Source organism: Dermochelys coriacea, chromosome 11 (genome assembly GCF_009764565.3).
Source record: "Dermochelys coriacea isolate rDerCor1 chromosome 11, rDerCor1.pri.v4, whole genome shotgun sequence".
Lineage (NCBI taxonomy): Eukaryota > Metazoa > Chordata > Testudines > Dermochelyidae > Dermochelys > Dermochelys coriacea.
Window position 1 is genome coordinate 64,977,298 of NC_050078.2, and position 15,480 is coordinate 64,992,777.

At 45.2% G+C, this 15,480-nt stretch overlaps 2 protein-coding genes across 2 annotated transcripts; both read right to left on the reverse strand.

The window, feature by feature from the left end:
* Window positions 1-225: 225 nt before the first annotated feature.
* On the reverse strand, window positions 226-3,083 carry LOC119863196 (gamma-crystallin B-like). Its single transcript, XM_038421068.2, has 3 exons — window positions 3,048-3,083; window positions 2,398-2,637; window positions 226-555 (listed from the first exon to the last, which is right to left on the reverse strand). Exons 1-3 carry the CDS (start codon window positions 3,081-3,083, stop codon window positions 280-282), a joined length of 552 nt encoding a protein of 183 aa, XP_038276996.1. The 3' UTR covers window positions 226-279.
* A 4,071-nt stretch (window positions 3,084-7,154) lies between these two features.
* On the reverse strand, window positions 7,155-9,429 carry LOC119863193 (gamma-crystallin B-like). The gene is made up of 3 exons (XM_038421065.2): window positions 9,394-9,429; window positions 8,250-8,489; window positions 7,155-7,457 (listed from the first exon to the last, which is right to left on the reverse strand). The coding sequence occupies exons 1-3, from the start codon at window positions 9,427-9,429 to the stop codon at window positions 7,182-7,184; spliced, it is 552 nt and encodes a 183-aa protein (XP_038276993.1). The 3' UTR covers window positions 7,155-7,181.
* Window positions 9,430-15,480: the final 6,051 nt, after the last annotated feature.

Sequence of the window (15,480 nt, forward strand, 5' to 3'; positions counted from 1 at the left end):
TGAGCCCTGGAGGTGGCCCCGTACTCCCATGTGTCGCTGCCTAGGTCTGAGCTCTGTGTTTGGTGTTGGGCACTTTGCACTGGAAGTAGCTATGCAATGCTGGGGGAGGGCAGGGAAAAATGAGGGACAACTTCTGGATCAGAAGATGATACCATAGCCCAAGAATGCAGGACAAGCCTCGATGTTCCCCTTAGTACACTTACAACAGCACGCTGAGAGCACAGTGGTTGTTAAAGCATTTTATTCATTGAGACCCTTCCAGGCAAAAGGCATCTTGATTCAGTAAAGATCAGTGGCACGTCTCAAAGAGCCAACTTTGCCACTCATAGAGCCCCACTCGCTGAATCTCCTGTACTCCCCTGGCCTCAGCAGGTATTGGCGGCCTCTGTAATTCGGCAATTCGTAAAGGATCCATTGCCCGTCCAGCACAGAACAAGAGAGCATCTCGTGGACGCGTAGCTGGTCCATGACATGCGGCGAGTCCTCGGTTAACTCTACCATCTTGCCTCTGTGATCCTCCTTCTCATAAATCTTTATCCTGTAGGTGCCCCTGTGCTGTGACAGACAATGAGACAGAAAATGAGACTTCTGTGGTCCTGGGTCCTGAGTCAGCCCTGTGCCCTGCTCCAGTGATGCAAATGGCACTTTCAGCTGCTTCTGCTCCCCAGAGGAGGAGAATCCTTGAATGCTGCAAAGGCAGCGCATCCACCCTTTTGACTCAGGTCTACGCCAGCCGTGACTCCCATCCTTGGTGCAGGGAGCGTGTCTGGGGTGGGGAGGAGGGAGCCCAACCAAGCAATGGGACAGGGCTGCAGTGTACAATGCTGGCCAGTCCTCAGCCAGCACAGTTCTCCCATAGACCTGGGTTTCTCAATCTTTTTCTTTCTGAGACCCTGTGACAAGGCGTGCTTGCCCCATGCTGGTACTGCAAGGGTTAACTCTACTCCTTGGGCAGAGGAGGCCATTCAGCCTCGGCCCTGCTGGGCATGCTCCATCTGGAGACCAGGTATAAAAGGGAGCAGCCCAGCTCATATGGGGCTGACTGCCGAGGAGGAAGGTGCTGAGACCCCAGAATGTGGAAACTAGAGACGCCAAGACCCAAGAGAACACCCAAGCTCCTGCAGACACCCAAGGAGCAACGGAGCTGCTGAGGGCCGCACAGGCTGAGGAGCTTATGGACATCGGAGATTCCAGGACTACTACACCAGGGACAGGGTAGGAAGAAGTTCACGGGGACTAGGCATTGTACCAAGTGGTGTCTGTGTGTTTTGGATGGATTCCCCACTGACTCAGTGGTCAGCATTCTTGCCACTATTAGGACCGTGAGCTGGGACCCGTTGGAGAAGGGAGGGCATGGGTCCCCCTATCCGGCCACCACTCCCCTGGCGGCAGCCCACTTTCCTGAACATCCACCAGGCCAAAGAGCCCTACTGAACAGGGCAGCCCTGCTGACTCGGGCCACAAGGACACAGAGCCCTGAGAGCCACATTGTCATTTATATGTAGGCCAAGCTATCCCAAGACAAGGGGTGATTGTATAGATTCAGCCACAGGGCCATAATTACCCTCACCCCATCCCAAGAAAGGACGTGGCACACTTGCCCCATGAGAGTCCCCCCTAACATGCCCCCCTGTGCCAGAACAACTGTTTTTCTGAATATAAAAGCCAGGACTGGCATTAGAGGGTAGCAAGCAGGGAAATTATCTCTGGGCCCTGCGAAGCTCAGCTGCTCTGGCTTCAGTTTCAGGAATGGGTGGCGGGGCTCAGGGTGGTGGGGCTTTGGCTTTCTGCCCTGGGCTCCAGTGAGTCTAATGCCCACCCTGCTTGGAGGACTCCCTGAAAGTTGCTCATGGGCCCCCAGGGGGCCTCGGACCCCCAGTTGAGAACCGTTGCCATAGGCTACACTAAGTTTTGCTGGGGAGCATTTCAAGGCTTCAGCAGCCCCAGAATCAAGGAAATGGAAAAGTGATTTGGTTCTAAAGAGTCACAGAAAATATTGGGCTGAAATCTCCCCTCACACTGGTGGAACTCTGTGGGCTTCAATGAGTTATTCCTTATTTTACACCAGTGTGCGGGGAGTGGGCCCAGTGTATCTCCAAATCCTCAGAAGTTATGGAAACATTTTCCCATCTCAACTCAAAGTATGTTGTCGGTCACTGTCTATATTCTTAACCAAAGGACAGCTGTACCCACAGCCTAAACAGGCAGTGGTAGTGGAAGGTTTCCTATCCTATCCCTACCATGTCCCCCCAGCAATCCTGGAGGGATGACCACTAGGAGGAAGAAAGCTGTTCTCGTTTTTAGTCCTCAGTAGCTTAGCTGAAAACAATCAAGCAAGTGCCTTATGATGGTGGCTTGGACAACGTTGCCGTTTTTTAAAAGCAAAAATGAACTTACAGGTGGGATCATCCGGCAGGACTTAATGGAGGTGCTAAAACCCTCAGACTGCATGTCAGGATAGTCCCCCCGTTTCAGAAAGAACTGCTGTCCCTGGAAGCTGGTACGTTCATAGAGCATGAAGCAGCCACTTTCCACGCGGACGGAGTTACAGCGGCTGAGCTGACTTTGCAAATCTGGACGGTCGCTGCTGCACTCAACAGAGCGGCCCTGGAAGTTTCTGTCCTCGAAAAGGATGATCTAGTGCGAGAAACAAATGGCAGAGTTTTCAGTAACATCCTATACAGTGTGATTGTGTCCTGGCATTCCAATTTCTCTCCATCCAGCACACTAAGCCTGAAGTGTCTGGGCCTTACATTTTACTCACAGTGATGATAAATTGATATACTCCTTTGACTTCAGTGGAATTGATTCTCATTTACACAAGTGTAAGCAAAAGCAGAATTGGGCTCTGAGAGAATAATATACAGGGACTAATAGAGGCAGTAGGTCCCCTCGCTCTGCATTCTTGTTCTCCTCTCCTACTGCTATAGGTCAGGAGTAACTCATTTGACATTAAGAGACTAACTCTGATGTAAATGAGAGGAGAATCAGGTCCCTGGCTTCAGACAGACATACCAAACAATCCAGTCCAGACAGGTTTCTCTTACCTTTCCCATCGTAACTGGATTCAGGCTGGAAGCCATCATACTTCAGCTGGGCAACTGCCTTTTTATACCTCAGAACCAGTGCTAAGCGTGCACACGTTAACAAAAGTCTTTTCTCTGTTCATAGAGCCAGCTCATGACTCTGGGGTCTCATTCACTCTTTGTACATGTGTCCATAGTTTTTGTGTAGTGGGGAACAGGTTTTATTCCTATTGTTAACAGTGACCAGTTCTGGGCCCTGGATCTGTTAGCACAGCCATTTTTACATTGAAGACAACATAGGTCAGGAAAAGAGAGAAACTTCTGGCGGAGTGACAGAGGGGACTGGATGTTGATGCCATTACAGTCCTTTTCTGTAGAATCTCTGCAGTTGCATTTTTACTAGTGAATGCATAAGTGGGACAATAAAGACAGAAGAAGGTTCAAATAACAAAATAGAAAGAAGTGAGATAAAAACAGAAATGTGTACATCAAAGAAAATGTCAAAAGGGGTTTGGTAGACATCACGCGTGTTTTACCTATTCAGTATCTTTGGGGTCAGCTGGAGTCTGGAATGGTCTCCTGAGAGACCAGCATGAGATGAGCAGTAGGTGTGCAGTGTCCATCTGCACCTGCAGCCACACAGGGCTGTTCTGAATCCCCACGTGTGGTCATTGTATGGTACTAATGTATATTTCTCTCACCACAATCTTTTTCTGTTTTCACTTATTTTTTCACTTTATTTAATCTCTCTTACTGTCTCCATACTGGGAATTTCCTTCCCATGCCACTGGAATGTGTACTGGGAAGCTACTCTCTACCCCCGGATTATATAACTTTGGCTGCGTAGATATTCAAAAGCTGTTTACTGTGCAGGAAAATTTTCAATGTCTCATTCATTCACTAAGCGACTTTATATTTTAACAAGGATGGCTCTGAGAACTAAATGTGTGTCCTGAAACATAAAGGGTTTCAGTAACCCTATTCAAAGACAAAATATATTCAATGATTAAAGAGAATGCTGCCATTGCTGTGCTCCCGGAGACATATCTAACAAACCTGAAGCTTGTAAACTGAATGGAGATGGGGGTAGGCCTCTCAGTTTCTAGTTGTTTTAAATTCTTAAGTGAGGGGTATTGCTTTACTAATACCCAGGATTAAGAAGTATATGGAGGGGTCAGTGGAGCCAACTATGAGCATAGATTGTATCGCTTTTTTTTGGGAAAGGCAGGAGGGAGCCTGATCCTGGATGATGACTTTAGATCCCACTTGGTGCTCAGTTAGGTCTCCTTTGATATCAATCCATGCCTTGGTCTTTTATACTTTTCCGTCCTCTCTCGCCATCACATTCCTCTGTAGCTGCAGAATCTCCATCTGCAAGTCCTGTACCCAGGCTTCTGACAGGGCTTCTGTGGCCAGATAGGCTGGAACTGGGTTAATTATATCCTTCCATACTCTCACTGGTCTTCCCATCAGGCCTCATTGGGGGAAAAGTAGGGTTACCAGGAGTCCATTTTTTGATGGTAACGTTCAGTCATTAGGGCAGTCACATATTTAGTGTGTAAGGCCTCCTCTTCCCAATGTGAGGAAGCATTGACAACAACTGACACATACTTGTTACCCCTTGGTGTTAAGGACCTATCTCAGAAGAGTTTTTTTACCTTCTTTGATAGCTGGATTGTGTCTGGCACAGATAAGAAGCATCTTCAGGTCCCTTTCCCATTGTTGCCAACCTGTCTTTGGCCTCTGCCTGTTTGGGGTGGGCCTATGCACCCATAAGAGCAGATCTGTTTGCATATTTTGTTGTGCCACCCATACTAAACCATTTTTTGATTTTACACAGAGGAGTTCTTGCTTTATATCTAAGTTTTGACCTACATTCATGTTTTGGCTGGACGCTTGTTCCCAAAGGGGTCCTAACTTCACATCCTGTTTTTGAAGGCTTTGTAGCCATTCCGCTTTTTGCCTTATTGTGATTGTTGCTGGCCTCAAGTGAAACCTGTTGCAGGAATAGTTTTCAAAATGGTATCCCATGGCCAGGGCGGTCCTGTGTCTGCTGCATTATTGATTGCTAGGATAACTTTCTGGGTTTTTTGTTTGTTTGTTTGTTTTCTGTTAATTAGGGACATTTTTGTATGTGTGCCTTAATTTTAACCCTGTCCACTTTGTTAAACTGTTTGACAAGATTATTTAGCATTTGCCACATAGTACTGAATTTGATTTCCCCGTTATTGAAACCTGATATTTGTTCTGAGCCCATTATGCCGGCATTAACACAGCTCCTCTGAATACATAATTCAAGTCCAGAACAATGGTAAGTTTAGAATGAGATTCTTTTTATTAGTACACTGAAAACGTCTGCTAATTTTGCATACACAGCTGATTTACTTTTCTAGTTGTACTATAAAGTGTTTGACCATTTTGTTTTTTATTTGGATTGCTGCTAACCTTTTTTGGTTTGTGTATATCGTGGCTACTGTCATCTGTATACTTAATACTTTTTAAAAAGTACTTGCTGGCATGAATTTTTTCAAAGATTGGATGCTAGGTGTTAGAGGGGCTCTTTTTACATTTAAGCAGAGTTTCTGTGTGCTTGGGTTCCCCTACCAGCCAGTGGCAAGTGGCACAGGCTTGTGGGAGACACCAACTGGATAGCTGGTCTGGACAGACTTTGATACTCTGGAAACAAGTATATGAAATATATGGTGACCTAGCCAAAGGGCCAAGCATGAAGAGGAAGCACTCTTCGTCATCAAGACAGAAAAAAGGGTAACTGACGGAAGGCAGTGCCAGACCGTGCGAGAGCTGATCCCCAAATGTAGCCACAAAGAGGAACCCAGAGTGCAGAATGAACCCCATGATAGGCTGTTCAATACAAGCTCCAATACAGCACAACACTTAAGCGCATATGTAATTTTGTTAATGGGACTCTTCAGGAGCTTTAGTTAAGCACAAGCTTAAGTGTTTTGCTGGGAACAGCGTGAGGCCCTGATCCAGAGGCCATGCCGAATGCTTTCAGAATGCCAACATGTTTTGGGCAGACTGTCTAGAGGCAGGGCTACACTAAAAATGCTGCATCAGCTCAGCTGTTCCGCTGTAGCATTGTAATACAGACACTCCAACACCAACAGGAAAGTGCTCAGTGTAGTTAATCCACCCCCCCCCCGAAAGGTAGTAGCTATGTCAATGGGGAAGCTCTCCGGCTGTGCTGACATAGCACAGTCTGCACAAGGGGTTAGGTGGGTATAACTGTGTTGCTCAGAGGTATAGATTTTTCACACAAGTGCATGGGGCTGTTCAATCCCCTCAGACCTATTGCTTCAGGCTGGCTGCAGACGTCTCTGAATTGGTTTCACCTGGGTCATATTTTCAAGCTTTGCTTTACACACCCCTGGGACAGAAACCTCAGCTTTCGTTACACACTGTAAGTGCCAGTATAATCAGATAATTCCAGAAACTGGGCCCTCAACCCAGGCCTGTGGTGCCTATGGCTAGTTAATTCAGTCCTGGATCGGTGCTCAGGTAACTAGGGCTGGAAGTTCGGCCCCTGGCTGGTGCAAGGTCTGTGGCTGGTGCTACCCCTCGGCTGAGAGGGGGATGTAGCTGATTCCTGCCATCACCTGGGTGCCCAGCTCTGTGGTTGAGGGGGCTCTGGCTGCTGCTCCCTGGTGATGCTCCCAGGGACCTCTGGCCAGGGAGTGAAGACTGGCGCTCAGCCTAGGGCCCCTCTAGTCCTCGCTCCAAATCTCTGGCAAGGGGTGGGCTGGAGGATTATGATCTAAAGTACAGCTCTGCAGCTGTCATCCTCTCTATGGGCCGAGTCCTGGATGTTTCAGTTTCTTCCTCAGACTCCTGCACTGCATTCTGGGTGAGACCTGCACAGCCCTGGAGGGGGCCCCGTACACCATTGTGTCACTGCCTAGGTCTGAGCCCTGTGTTTGGCGTTGGGCACTTTGCACTGGAAGTAGCTATGCAATGCTGGGGGAGGGCAGGGAAAGAAGAGGGACAACTTCTGGATCAGAAGAAGATACTGTAGCCCAAGAAGGCAGGACAAGCCTCGACGTTCCCCTTAGTACACTTACATCAGCACGCTGAGAGCACAGTGGTTGTTAAAGCATTTTATTCATTGAGACCCTTCCAGGCAAAAGGCATCTTGATTCAGTAAAGATCAGTGGCACGTCTCAAAGAGCCAACTTTGCCACTCATAGAGCCCCACTCGCTGAATCTCCTGTACTCCCCTGGCCTCAGCAGGTATTGGCGGCCTCTGTAATTTGGCAATTCGTAAAGGATCCAGTGCCCGTCCAGCACAGAACAAGAGAGCATCTCGTGGATGCGTAGCTGGTCCATGACTTGCGGCGAGTCCTCGGTTAACTCTACCATCTTGCCTCTGTGATCCTCCTTCTCATAGATCTTTATCCTGTAGGTGCCCCTGTGCTGTGACAGACAATGAGACAGAAAATGAGACTTCTGTGGTCCTGGGTCCTGAGTCAGCCCTGTGCCCTGCTCCAGTGATGCAAAGGATGCTTAAAGCTGCCTCTGCTCCCTAAAGGAGGAGAATCCTTGAATGCTGCAAAGGCAGCGCATCCACCATTTTGACTGAGACCTACGCCAGCCGTGACTCCCACCCTTGGTACAAGGAACATGTCTTGGGCGGGAAGGAGGAAGCCTATCCAGGTGCAAGAGGATAGATGGGTACAACTCTGGCCAATCCTTAGGCAGCAAAGTGCTCCCATAGCTATGGTAGGTTCAGAGTGTTTCAGGCTTCAGTGGTCCCAGAATCAGGGAAATCAAGAAGTGACTTTGTTCTAAAGAGTCACAGAAAATATTGGGCCCAATTCTCCCCTCACTCTGGTGTAACTCTGTGGGCATCAGTGAGTTGCTCCTTATTTTACACGAGTGTGAGGGGAGTGGGCCCAGTGTACTCTAAATTGCTAGAAATTACTGTCATTTTGAACTAAGGAAGGAAAATATATGTTGCTGTTTACTGTCCATAGGCTTAACCACAGAAAAGCAGCATGCCTTGAACAGGTAGTAGTAGTAGTAGTGCAAGCTTTCCTATCCTATCCCTGCAATGTCCCCCAGCCATCCTGGAGGGATGACCACTAGAAGGAAAAAAGCAGTTCTCATTTTCAGTCCTCACTAGCTTGGCTGAAAATGATCAAGCAAGTGCCTTATGATGGTGGCTTGGACAACGTTGCCATTTTTTAAAAGCAAAATTGAACTCACAGGTGGGATCATCCGGCACGACTTAATGGAGGTGCTGAAACTCTCAGACTGCATGTCAGGATAATCCCCCCGTTTCAGAAAGAACTGCTGTCCCTGGAAGTTGGGACGTTCATAGAGCATGAAGCAGCCACTTTCCACGCGGACGGAGTTACAGCGGCTGAGCTGACTTTGCAAATCTGGACGGTCGCTGCTGCACTCAACGGAGCAGCCTTGGAAGTTTCTGTCCTCGAAAAGGATGATCTAGTGCGAGAAACAAATGGCAGAGTTTTCAGTAACATCCTATACAGTGTGATTATGTCCTGGCATTCCAATTTCTCTCCATCCAGCACACTAAACATGAAATGTCTGGGCCTTGCATTTTACTCACAGTGATGATAAATTGATATAGTCCTGTGACTTCAGTGGGATTGATCCTCATTTACATGATTGTAAGTGAGAACATAGTCAGGCTCTGAGTGTTTAATATCCAGGGATTAATACAGATGCTAATTCCCCTAGGTCTGCATTCTTGATTCTCCTCTCCTATTGGTATAGATCAGGAATAACTCCTTTGACATGAACAGACTAAAGGCTGGTGAACAGCCTTGAGGTAAATCCATCTAAGTTGTGCAACTTCAGTTATGTGAATAACCTAACTTAATTCAACAAAGTTAGATCCACTTACCGCGGTGGTTATACTGTGCTGTGTCTTCCCTTATGCTTCTCCAGGAAGTGGAGTACACAAGTCGATGGGAGAGTGCTCTCCCATCGATTTAGCGTGTCTTCAAAAAACCTTCTAAATCGATACTTGCTGCATCAATTGCAGCAGTGCCGATCTACCGGTAAGTATAGACATGCCCTAAGGTTACACTAATGCTCATGTCAGCTGTGAATATTCCACCCCCCTGAGTGACATAACTTATAAAGACATAAGTGTTCCTGTGCACAGCACTCTCCCACCAAGAGAATTTATGCCGCTCATGGAGGTGGTTTGCTCTCCCATCGGCATGCAGCGTCTCTACCAGACTGCAGTGACGCAGCCATATTGGTACAGCTGCATCGCTGTACGTATAGACATACCCTAACTGTGATGTAAATGAGAGAATCATGTCCCTGGCATCAGACTTACATACTGAACAATCCAATCCAGACAGGTGTCTCTTACCTTTCCCATCATAGCTGGATTCAGGCTGCAAGCCATAGTACTCCAGCAGGTTAACTGCCTTTTTATACCTCATAAGCAGTGCTAAGTGTGCACATGTTAACAAAAGTTTTTTTTCTCTGTTCATAGAGCCAACTCATGACTCTGGGGGCTCATTCACTCTTTGTACTAGTGTCCATAGGTTTTGTGTAGTGGGGAACAGGTTTGATTCCTATTGTTACCAGTGACCAGTTCTGGGCCCTGGATCTGTCAGCTCAGCCATTTTTACATTGAAGACAACATAGTACAGGAAAAGAGAGAAACTTCTGTCTCAGTGACAGAGGGGACTGGATGTTGATGCCATCACAATCCTTTTTGATAGAGTCTCTGCAGGTGCTTTGTTATTAGTGAATGCAGAAGTGGTATAATAAAGATGGAAGAGGGTTCAAATAACAAAATAGAAAGTAGGGAGATAAAAACAGAAATGTGTATTGTAAAAAAAAAAAAGTCAAAAGGTCTTCGGTAGACATCACCCGTGTTTTATCCATTCAGTAGCTTTGAGGTCAGCAGTATGGAGTCTGGAACATCCTCCTGAGAGACCAGCATGAGATGATCAGCTGTTCAGTAGGTATGCCGCGTCCACTCCCACTCGCAGCCACACAGGGCTGTTCTGAGTCCCTAGGTGTGGTCATTTGCTGCCCACCTCATCACCTCACATTTGAAATGGTTGAGCTTGTATCACATATAGTGTGGCAGTCTGAAGCCTGGCAGTCTCCTATCAGGTGGAGTGACGAGTAAAAAATTTCTTAGAGAGGGAGTAGCTCATTCCCATTTTGCTCACTGGTGTGACAGCGTCCACCGTGGATCTGGTCGGTAACCTCGTCCAAATTGTTTATCTGCTGATGAGTCAGTGTCGAGGCACCTCCCATGTATCTTTAAAAGTGACAGTAGTGGTATTCTTCCAGATTCTGTAAAGGAGGTTCTTTACTGCAATATAATGCCTGGATGTTACAAAGCAGGATATTAGAGAGAACTCACAGACACTTGGAGTTTGTTGGTCTCATAGTCCCTGTTATTCTCATCATTTGATTCAATTGCACATCAACTAACTTTGTCTGGGTAGAGTTTAACCACACAGGAGCACAGTATTCTCCAACTGAATAGCAGAGAGTTAGTGCCAAGCCATGCAGTGTTTGTGCGTTAGCTCCCCAACTTGAGCTCATCCTCTTAAATACGTTTGTATTTTTGCAGTTAATTTTCTGAACTATCTTGGTGATATGATCCTTACAGGTAAGTGACTCCTAGATATACTGGCTTTTGGTTATGTGCCAGTCGTTCTCCATTCAAGAAGATGTCATGTTCTCATGAAATGCAAACATGACAACACTGTCTTTAACGTAATGGGCTTAAGTCTCCACTTCTCACAGTCACCACCGATGGCTGCCATATCTTGGATCAGGTTGTCCTTAATCTTTTTGAAATCTCTGTCTCTTGAGGCTAGGCAAATGTCGCCTGCATACTTGAATGGCCTGGAGACTGTTGGAGACAGATCATTTGAAAATATGTTAGAAAATAGTTAGGACACAAACAGATCCCTGAGAGAGCTAGGTCTTCTGGATCCTCCAGGTGCTCAGTTTATTTCCTAGCAGTGCTTGGAACTGTCTGTTTTGAAGACATTTTTCTGTAGCCATAATAATCCACCAAAGTAACATCTTTGACATCTTGACCAGCAAGCCAACGTGCCAGACAATATCATATGCTGTCATCAAGTCAGGAGAAACAGCCACTGTCTTTTCATTCTTTAGGAAACCATTTTCTATATAGGTGGCAAGAGTAAGAACTTTGGTCACAAGTATTCCTGTTAAGTCGGAAAATGTCTTGGTCAGACAGTAGCTTGGTGGAAGGCAATAGTTGTTTCCTGATTTTGGTGTAGCTAGCACCCAAGCTTTCCGCCATATCTTAGGCATCTTGTTCTCTTGGATGACATTAAATACGAAAATTGCATGCTCTTCTTACCAAGATGCTTTTCTGGTGGAAATCTTGTCATGACCACATGCTTTTCCTGCTTTCATATAGCTCAGTGCTTGTTAGAATATAGATATTCAGGCCTGCTTATAAAGGTCTATACTTTAAGAACTTAGGTAAAAAGAAAAGGAGTACTTGTGGCACCTTAGAGACTAAAATTTATTTGAGCATAAGCTTTCATGAGCTACAGCTCACTTCATTGGATGCATGCAGTGGAAAATACAGTGGGGAGATTTTATATACACAGAGAACATGAAACAATGGGTGTTACCATACACACTGTAAGGAGAGTGATCACTTAAGGTGAGCTATTACCAGCAGGAGAATGGGGGGAGGGGAGGAGCCTTTTGTAGTGATAATCAAGTTGGGCCATTTCCAGCAGTTGACAAGAACGTGTGAGGAACAGTAGGGGCGGGGGGTGGGGAGGAGGGGGAATAAACATGGGTAATAGCTGACCTTACCTGATCACTATCGTTAGCTTGTATGGTAACACCCATTGTTTCATGTTCTCTGTGTGTATAAATCTCCCCACTGTATTTTCCACAGCATGCATCCGATGAAGTGAGCTGTAGCTCACGAAAGCTTATGCTCTAATAAATTTGTTAGTCTCTAAGGTGCCACAAGTACTCCTTTTCTTTTTGCAGATACAGACTAACACGGCTGCTACTCTGAAACCTAAGAACTTAGGTGTATTTTTATCACTTAGCTAGTTACACAGGTATAAAAAGAATCAAAATCACAGTCCGCCTGTGTATGGGCCTTCTCTCACTAGGATAGTCTGAGGCCTTGTTCTTAGGCTAAGGCCTTTGGCTAAGCAGCAGGGGCAGCCATAAGCTGGGAAGTCTACGGTCATATCCTCACATTCCAAACCAGTCACACTGAAATAAGGTGGTATTGGGCTGTTAGGAAGACGATCCTGTCCTGATCATGCCCATCACCACCAGATAAAGAAACAGATCTTAAGATGGTTAAAATAATTTAGTTTGACAGCGTCCTGTCTGGCAAGAAATCACTTATCAATGGTTGTGGTTGAGAAATCTTCATTTCTGTATTGTTTTATCTATTTGGCCCCCACTTTTCTATTGTTAATCTGTCTGGTTCTCTAATTGTTTCTGTCTGCTGTATAATTAATTTTTCTAGGTGTAAGTTAATTAGGGTAGTGGGATATAATTGGTTAGTAAATTATGTTACAGTATGTTAGGATTGGTTAGTTAAATTTCAGTAAAATGATTGGTTAAGGTATAGCTGAGAATATTATTATATAAACTGGGATCAAACAGGAGGTGGGGGGAAGGAAAATTAGAATCATATTTGCTCAGGGGGGGGAACAAGGAACAGGGATACAGGCAAGACTCTGTGGTGACAGAGCTGGGAAGGGGGATACAGGGTAAATGCTCTGTAGCGTCAGAGCTGGGAAAGGAACATTGGGGAACAGGCTCTATTGGCATATAGAAATAAGCCCGACTGGTGTGAAGGGCTTCAGAATATGCTTGCTTGAAAACTAACCCCAATAAACATTGCATTGTCTGTGCTTCGGACTTCTGGTCTTCTCCTTTCTGGCTACATGACAAGAACCAGGGGAGAGGGTGAAGGGAAAGCCTTCTAACAGTGCTCTCTCTACTTCCTCAGTGGAGAAAGGCTGGAAGATGTCTTCCTCATACCGAGGGGGCCAGGCTGTATCAGTATCATTCACTTTTTACTCATTCCTCAAAGGGCTCATCCCTGTCAGCTTTTGCCACATTCATTGAGTAGGCGGTGATGCTATCCGGGCACACTTTATCCTGCTGTATGCTTGGTGATTTCTGTGTTACATTATTTGGGTTGTATGAAAGTTGGTTTAATTTGCTATCGGATATGTTAATGACAAGCATGTGAGAGGCCCTACAAAGGTTCTGCTTGAACTGTTCAGTTTGGTTTTGTGAGACACTGTGGTAACATGTTGTTCCTTGGGAAAATCAGAATATAAGATATTACTCTAGATATAATTTTACAGCTATTGTTGCATAATATTAGTTTTATTATGCTGGCTCGTGGGCCCAGTTTGATTTCACGGACTTAGGTGCTGCCTACATTGTGGTTGTTTTTGCACTGCTGCAATGTGTTGACCACTGTGTTGGAACAATTAGATTGATATAGTTACATTGGTGTAAACTTTCCTAATCTAGATAAGCTCATAATGTCAAATTCTGAATTGTCCTGAAATTGGTAACCAGTTAATACTAATAATGCCAATTTCTTACATAGTGCGTTTCATCAATAGATCTCAAAGTGCTTCAGTCTTCAATGCAGTTAGCTTCACAACACCCTTCAGAGGTAGGGCAGTGCTATTATTCCCATTTTACAGATTGGTACAGAGAAGCTAAGTGACTTGTCTTGATCACACAGGAAGTCCATGGCCATGTAAGGAATTGAACGCGGGTCTCCTATAGTCTAAGGCAGTGCCCTAACTGCTGGACCATCCTCCTTCTAACACACTTGGATACTCTTATCTTCTCTGTCTCTCACTTCTGTGCTGCTAAATCCTTCTCTCCTCTCTGCTGCCAGATTCACACCCTCAGTGGCCTCTTCTGTGTACTCTCAGTTTTGACGCAGCAATGAGGTATCCACTCATAAAAGACTTTCTTCCAATCAGCAAGTGAGAGAATAAGGACAAGATTTTCAAACGTGGGTGCCTAAAGTTAGGCACCTGAAAAAATAGCCAAATTTTTCCAAGATGTTGAGCACCCCCAGTTCTGATTGACTTGTTAGGGACCTGATTGAAAATGTTTTCTGAAAAGCCTGGCACGTCTATGGTAATAATTAAATAAGTTAATAAATGGCTACATTGCTCAACAAGAGTGAGAGATATCAACTCTGTTTCCTCCTAGAATCAGGACCTATTGCATGTCATCTGCCATACCTTTGGATCAGAAGACAATGTAACAAATGGTGAACATTTCTGGGTATATTTCCTCTGATAACCTCAGCAACCCCACTAGAATATGAAACGGGAGCCTGAAGATGCTAACTGAGGCCCTGATCCTGTAGTATGTTCCTCACTGGCAGACCACTGTGCTTGTACAGAGCCCCATTGACTTCAGCATGGAGATCATTGCAGGATCGAAACCTTAGGTGTAAAGAGGTTCAACACAGATGGAAAAGGGGTGGAGAGGAAAGCAGAAAAAAGAACTGCAACACATCTGGGACACAGATATCAAAGAGCAAAAGAATCAGTGGGTTAAGGTCTGTGACTTTTGTTCAGCAGGAGATCAGACGAGATGAAAAATTGTCCCTTCTGGTCTCAAAGACAACGAATTAAAACTATTTGTAAAAAATGTGCATGTTAGCACAAAAGGGCAAAACTTTTCCTCTTCATCACACGTGTTGCTGCCGTTTGATTTGCTCAGAGGCTGCATACAGCACCGTTTTATTTATTTATTTAAGGTTTAGCCAACGAAAACTAAAGACTATGGCAATACTTTGATAAAGAGAGTGCTAGAATAATGCAGATAAATCACCCATTTGTTTAAGTTTCACCATAGTGCACTGTTCCTTTTTATCTCAGGTCAGTTCAGGACAGAAAGCAGTCATCATATACTAATCCGTCCCAAGTAAAGCCCTTGAATATATTCCTCTCTGCATTGTTCTAGCTTTCACGTGACTAGGGACAGGCGATTGTGTGTGATGTTGGTGGATTTTTTAATTGTAATGAATTCATTCAAATGGCATCTTTCTTTTTGCTTTGGCTTTCAGGGGGTTAGATCAATGCATTGCAATTTTTGGTTAATTATAGAAAAGTCCTTACATTGCTACTTTTGGGTAAAATCAGTCTTAAGTATTGGAATAATAATATAGGCCTCTGTTCAGCACAACCCCTAAGCCTGTGCTTAACTTTAAGTAAGTGCTTAAGTCTATCTCTATTCAGCAGACTATGCACATAAGAAGTTTTGCTGAATCCAGGCCATCAAGTTCAATATCTTGCTTCTACCAGTGGTAAATACATGGGGTGAAATCCTGGCTCCGTTCGAGTTAATGGTAAAACTTCCACTGACTTCAGTTGGGACAAGATTTTACATCTGGTTCAAGAGAGAGCAAGGAAAAGGAAAC

Coding starts and splice junctions, on each gene's coding strand:
- LOC119863196 (XM_038421068.2), bottom strand. CDS start 3,083: ATGGCTTCCAGCCTGAATCCAGTTACGATGGGAAAG. Junction 2,638..3,047: donor ATCCAGTTACGATGGGAAAG/GTAAGAGAAACC, acceptor TTCTCGCACTAG/ATCATCCTTTTCGAGGACAG. Junction 556..2,397: donor CCTGCCGGATGATCCCACCT/GTAAGTTCATTT, acceptor TGTCTGTCACAG/CACAGGGGCACCTACAGGAT.
- LOC119863193 (XM_038421065.2), bottom strand. CDS start 9,429: ATGGCTTGCAGCCTGAATCCAGCTATGATGGGAAAG. Junction 8,490..9,393: donor ATCCAGCTATGATGGGAAAG/GTAAGAGACACC, acceptor TTCTCGCACTAG/ATCATCCTTTTCGAGGACAG. Junction 7,458..8,249: donor CGTGCCGGATGATCCCACCT/GTGAGTTCAATT, acceptor TGTCTGTCACAG/CACAGGGGCACCTACAGGAT.